General features: G+C 44.8%; 1 protein-coding gene across 1 annotated transcript; it reads right to left on the minus strand.

Moving 5' to 3' along the window:
* Window positions 1-370: 370 nt before the first annotated feature.
* LOC131852812 (uncharacterized) lies at window positions 371-5311 on the minus strand. Its single transcript, XM_059203546.1, has 2 exons — window positions 2347-5311; window positions 371-444 (listed from the first exon to the last, which is right to left on the minus strand). The coding sequence occupies exons 1-2, from the start codon at window positions 5309-5311 to the stop codon at window positions 371-373; spliced, it is 3039 nt and encodes a 1012-aa protein (XP_059059529.1).
* Window positions 5312-6895: the final 1584 nt, after the last annotated feature.

A 6895-nucleotide genomic window follows, 5' to 3' on the forward strand; every position in this document is an offset into this window, starting at 1 on the left:
AATTTAGGCTACATTTATTTTAGACAAATAAAGTTAAATCCCACGCGGACGAAGTCACGGGAACAGCTAGTCTGTTATATATCTATACATATAAATAAAATTGGAGTGTCTGTGTGTAATATTGAAATAACCAACTCCAACGGTATATACACCAAAATAACATTTTTTACAATTTCTATCTGCCTGTCTGTTTATTCCGGCTAATCTCTGAAATGGCTGGACCGATTTTGACGGGACTTTTTTTGCTAGGTAGCTGATGTAATAAGGAGTAACTTAGGCTACTTTTATTTAAGAAAAATGAAGTTACATTCCACGGGGATGAAGTCACGTGTACACATATATATATATATATATACATATATGTATAGAATCAGAGCACGTTGTGCCAGTTCCCACCGTTGCTCATCATGTATGCGCGCTGCTGAATTTTGAGCGGCGTGTACCCTCACGCAAACATGTCCCTGTAAGCCGTTACAATGCGTATTTTATTGGGATTTTCGAAAATATTTCCATTTCAGTTTAGAGTACACGTCTCTCGTTGATACCTTTAATAAATTGATGCAAATGCTTTATTGTTCCTCTCAAGGATAATAAATAAGTAATTTATTTATAAAATTACATGCTCTCAGGGAGTATTACAGTACAATACCAATGCACTCACCAAGGAATAAAACGTATGCAATACATACATTAATATTAATACCAGTGATAACAATAAGGTCATAAAAAAAAGAAAAAAATTAAAATAATAAAAAATAAAAACTGCAACTATACAAATTACAATAATATCAATAATCTAGAAATATATTACTATATTATATTATTATATTACGAACTAACAAACATATAAACTAAAAATTGCTATGTGGTTAATTTATACGCAGTCGAAGTGGGAGTGAGAGGAAGACGAAACCTCTCTACATTCTTCTAGAATATCTTGGCCTGTCTAGAACTACATTGGGCTCTATATTAGAACGTGTATCTAAAACTGTACTAGCAGGTTCTTACCAGATTTGGCTAGGCAGGGAGAAAATTACGAGCCGCGAAGGTGGGTGTTGCTGTACCCGGGTCACAAGATCTGCTCGGAGTTCTCTCTGGCACACGATGGACCCGGCACCCGCACTGTGAATCTATGGAATGCTAAGAAGATCGTCTCTGTATTTAGCAAATATTGACAATTATGGCAAATAAAGGCATTTACCTCTGTCGTCGTTTCGACTTGGCTGCCGATTAGCCGTGGACACGAGCTGACTGGAGTATTCTCGTGTCAAAATGTTAGTTACTATCCTTCGAAAGGGCTTGACTGATTTTTATAAAATTTTACGTGCATATTCAGTAGGTCTAAGAATCGGCTATCTATTTTTCATACTTCTAAGAGAGAAAACTTGTCCACCCCTAACATTTTTTATAATGTGGCATTAAAAAACATACATAACATACAACAATATGTATCTATTGATAAAATATTGTTTATATATATCATGTTATAATAATTTTCATCCTTCTATAATAAAAGTACATGTATTGGGAAGGAACTGGCTTCTGTCATACGGCTAATGCTAGTTCAGAAGCCAGGACTACACATAAATACTGAAAGGATTGATATTGTCTGGAATGTGTACCTATTGTATAAATAATATTGTAACGATCCTTCTGAATTTAATAAAGATTATTATTATTATTATTTTTTTTTTTCCCAAAAATTCTCATCTCCCCTCTTAAGGAGAGGAGATGGCAACATACCCCCGGCAGAAGCACAGTCGGCCGGGGTTCAGGGCCCCAGGGACAGAAACCGGCGTACAATGCGGGCAGAATCTAACAGCACCGCTTTCTGCATCTTTCCCGGGAGTGAACCGCCCCGGAATCCCAACCGTCTGAGATGTTGTTCCAGACTGGTTGGGATAAGACCGTTCACCGACATAACGATTGGAATGATTTCGGTGGACATCACCCCCCACATTTCGGTCACCTCGTGAGCCAGGTCGAGGTACTTTCTCTTTTTCTCAGTTTCGGCTTTCACGAGGTTCTCGTCATGCGGTATGGTGATGTCCACCAAAAACACCCTCGAAAGTGCCCGATCCATCACCACGATATCAGGTTTGTTCGCAAGAACAGTCCTGTCCGTGATGATGGATCGGTCCCAGTAGAGCTTGACGCTGCCGCTTTCGAGGACCGGCTGGGGCTCGTACTTATAGTACGGCAACCTCTCATTCGCGAGGCCGTACTTCAGAGCTAGTTCTTGATGGAGTATTTTGGCTACCTGGTTGTGCCTGTGCAAGTACTCAGTGTTGGCAAGAGCTGAACAACCCGAAAGCACATGTCTGAGTGACTCTCCGGGATGGCGACATGCCCGACAGATGTCCTCAGTGCCATCCTTCAGAATGTGCTTTCGGTAATTGTTCGTCTTAACCACCTGATCCTGTATTGCACAGACAAAACCCTCGGTCTCTCCGAAGAGATCACCGAACTGTAGCCAGTGCACGGAGGTCTTCGTGTTGACGTACGGCCCGTGAAGGGCTTTGAAGAACCTTCCGTGCAACTCCTTCTCTTTCCACACGGCCTCCCGCTGAGAGGTACCCAGGACTTCGGGTTTTCGCCAGTCCTCTTTAGCCAGAGAAAGAGGGGTGAATCCTTTGTCACATTCTATGACCTCTCTATGCAAACCCTCGTCTCTTTTCTCCAGAAAATATGTCCTGAGGCTGTCAATCTCGCGGTTGTGCATGGTCTTAACGCTTAACAAGCCTCGACCACCAGCCTTCCGCGGGATGTACAGCCTCATGACTGACGATTTCGGGTGATGCATTCTATGGAGGGTCATAGTTGTGCGGACTTTCCGATCCAGGGCTTCGAGTTCGGTTTGAGACCATCTGAGCACGCCAAAAGTGTAAAGGAGTACGGGTATGACCCAGCCGTTATATGCTCGGATCTTATTGGCACCCGACAAGGAACTTTTCAGTACTCTTGTAAGGCGCGCAAAAAATTCCTCACGGATTGACTGTTTCATATCCGTCTCCCTCACACCGATGTTTTGTGACATGCCCAGATACCGGTATGTTTCAGCGTCGGAGAGGGTTTTGATGTTGGAGGGATCTGTAACGATCCCTTCAGTTTGATTGACCCGTCCCCTCTGCACATGGAGAACCGCGCACTTGTCTATTCCGAGTGCCATCCTAACAGAGCTACTATAATCGTTTACAATATTTAATAGCTCCGTCAGGCGTTCGACACTTGGAGCTAGTAGTTTCAAGTCATCCATGTACAGAAGGTGAGACACTCGTGTACCTCCTCTCCGATACTGAAATCCAGTCCCCGAATTCTCCAGTAAAGTACTGAGAGGATTCAGGGACAGGCAAAACCAAAGTGGACTCAAACAATCGCCCTGGAATATTCCCCTCTTAATCTCAATCCGGTCAGCGGTATCCGTTAATCGCTCGCCCTGGATAGACAGGATCGTCGTCCATTGCCCCATGCATGTCTCCAGGAACACCCGAACCGTACCGTCGATCTTGTACAGCTCGAGTATCCTCCGAAGCCATGAGTGGGGCACGGAATCGAACGCCTTTTTATAGTCTATCCAAGCAGCGGAGAAATTCCGACGGTTCCGCTTAACCACTTGGCCAGCGACAGCATCAATGAGGAGAAGCTCCTTCGATCCGCGGCTACCGCCCCTGCATCCGTTCTGAGCGCTAGATAGGATCTTGTTTTCGTACACATGACGAGAGATCTTAGCGCTCAGAACAGATGTTAACGTCTTATATATTGTCGTAAGACAAGTTATGGGGCGATATTTAGATGGATCCGCGGTATCGTCCGTCTTAGGAGCTAAATGAGTGATCCCGGTTGTAAGGAAGTTCGGGAGCGCCCTGTTTTCGAGGGCACTCTGGAATTGCACAGCTAAGGTTGCATGGCTGGCCGAGAACGCCTTTAACCAGTAGTGTTGCAATCCGTCGATTCCCGGACTTTTCCAGTTCGGAGCCCGACGGATCGCAGCAACCACGTCCTCCTGCGTAATGGCAATGACGTTCATCGGTGTTATTCGAGCACATGCTTCCTCAACACCGTGCATCCATGCGCCCTCCTCATGTTCCACAGGTTCAGACCACAGCTGTCGCCAGAAGGCGACGAAATTGGCTGTTTCGGGTCTTTGTCCTGTGGGCTGTAGTTTTGGGCGCTCCAAGTTTCTATAAAACTTCCGTTGATCACTCATAAAGAGACGATTCTGTTGATACCTCTCGACCCTCTCAGAGTACCGTCGGAGTCGCTTCCCCCATGCAGCGACCTTTTGCTTCAGGTCGTCTATACGCTCCGTAAGTTTTTGTCCGAAGTCCGGCTGGAACAGACGTACACCTGTCCCAGCAAAGGCCTTTTTTACGGAGCGCATAATTCTCGGGCGTGTATTGCCCTCCCTGAAGCAGAGCAGTCTGCCAATGAGGACCCTGGCCTGGGTGATCCGTCGCTCAATCCTTCTTTTCCAGGCTGGTTTCGCATTATCCCTTTGGATATTACGTCCAGCCCGGGGCATTTTTGCGCTAGTATATCGGCATACTGCCAATGCAGCGGCAAAGAGGATTGAACTCGTCTCTCCCAGGTCACCGCTGCCCTCAAGGTATTGAGGCAGCAGTCCATTTGCGGCCTCAATGGCATCCCGCGTCGCCACATTTGGATGTAGCCGGGGAAGCTTCGGTCTCTCTTCAAGGGGAGTTCTTCGGATCTCTAGAATCGCCCCTTCTAGTATGCTCCTCATATGCTCTATATCCTGGGAAGTTGTTCCGTCCGCATTCGGTTCTGAAGGCCTTTCGGCAACCATCTCTACGTTAGGTAGCACGTCTGAGATGGGTTGCTCCACGGTCGTGGGGTCTGCTTCTGGAACAACTTCACTTCGCAATCGTTCGAGTTCGGTCGCGCTAAACATACCAGAGCGCTGTATGTACCGAACTCTATCGGCTAGGTTCTGTTCCGAGACGATTAGCTCCGGTAAAAGACGCAGAAACTCGCGGTGCATTACTGCCCTGTATCCTGTTCTGCCTGTTTCCGTCCCTGTAGCCCTGTAGAACGCTCGCATGAGGTCTTCATTCATGGCTCTCGACCATCTCATGCGACGTGTACCACCAGTGGCGGGCGCCGATTGCTGGGCCTGTGACGGCCCTGCCGGTGCCAAGCCAGCTGATGTCGATGGCAAGGGGTCGGACCGGCCAGGTGGTGTGGCCGGTCGGCTGGCTTGCATTCTGTCACGCCTACCGCCAGTTGTAGACGTGCCCCGGCGGCCCCCGGGCAGCGACCCTATTCCGTTTTCTTTATTTACACTAGCCATCTTTATAATTGCCATGGCCCCTTTGGCCGCGTAGGTTTTATATATACGCGTGACCGCCTTTCACGTGAGCTAGATGATCAGCTCGGACGCGGGGTTGGACTTTGAAAGGCTTTTATATATACGCGTGACCGCCTTTCACGTGAGCTAGATGATCAGCTCGGACGCGGGGTTGGACTTTGAAAGGCTTTATTATTATTATTATTATAATAACTCAAAATTTTCACTCTTCTATCACCAACGTCTATTTTAGAATTTATTTATATGATATCAAAACGTTAGCGGAGTCAATTATGTATTAGATTTATAAATATTTCGTGAGCAGATAAACATAGTATAGTAGTAATTCAAAGATCTTAAAGTGGTTTGGTGTGAACCATCAATCACGAGCGGCGCAACAGTTTAGCTCATCAAATATGTATTTGTGAAAATTTGTATCCGACACCGGTTGGACCATTTTCAATTCAGAAGCATCTGATTATACGATAAATCTACGCTTTTCATACCTATTCCTTGAATGATAACGTCATTCACATTAAACTATAAATCCCTGGGGTACTGGAGCGGAGGGGTAGGGAGGGGGGGGGGGTTACAGGTAGACAGATAATTCTATCTAAGGACATGAAGGTAGACAGGTTTAAAATGGAAGGAGTATAAAATGATTAATTTGCTAATACGCTCTACATCTATACATATAAATAAAATTTGAGTATCTGTTTGTAATATTAGAATAACCGTTTTTTACTACATGCATATGAATATAAATATAGTAGGTATATACAGTGAAATAACATTTACAATTTTATCAGTCTGTCTGTTTGTTCCGCCTAATCTCTGAATTGGTTGGACCGATTTTGACGGGACTTTTATTGGCAGGTAACTGATGTAATAAGGAGTAACTTAGGTTTTTACTTTAGAATAATAAAGTTATATTCTACGCCGACGAATTCGCGAGAATAGTTAGTATAACAATAAGATTAGGGCCAATATTAGAGCAATGGTGGTGTGAATAATCGAGGACTATATAGTACGAGTTCTAATCCCGCTACAGATGACATTTGTATGGGATTGTTAGTAATATAGATAAATATCCCCATTGCTAGCAATGTCTGGTACATTGCTATCAATGGGGTTATTTATCAGGTGGATCTCCGCACAGTTCCCCCTGGAAATCATCGTGTTAATTACCATCTATCAAAATGGGTTAACTTACCTTAACTCATACTCAATTTATCATCCTCCACTAGTGTCCCGCCAGCGTATACTGTTAGCGCAGGCAAAAAAGAAAACCTTGGTAGATCTAGTCGTATACTGAACTGGTACTATGGGTATTAGAGAACTGTTTTTAATGGATGATTTGATTGCATCTGACGGTTTACGCTGGCGTGGTACCAGTGGAGGACGATAACATGAGCATGAGATCAGGTCAGTTACCGCATCGTGGCGAATTCGCAAGCAATTTATCGATAGTTTTCAGGGAGAAACCGCATAGACGTCAACCTGGCAAAAGGGGCCATTAGTCTTTTAGTTAGTTAGTTTTCATGTATGACAGAACTCAGCAATGTTACCATTTGAAAATTTATGGAT

This window comes from Achroia grisella, unplaced genomic scaffold (genome assembly GCF_030625045.1).
Source record: "Achroia grisella isolate CSIRO2021 unplaced genomic scaffold, CSIRO_AGI_Agris_v1 utg862, whole genome shotgun sequence".
NCBI lineage: Eukaryota > Metazoa > Arthropoda > Insecta > Lepidoptera > Pyralidae > Achroia > Achroia grisella.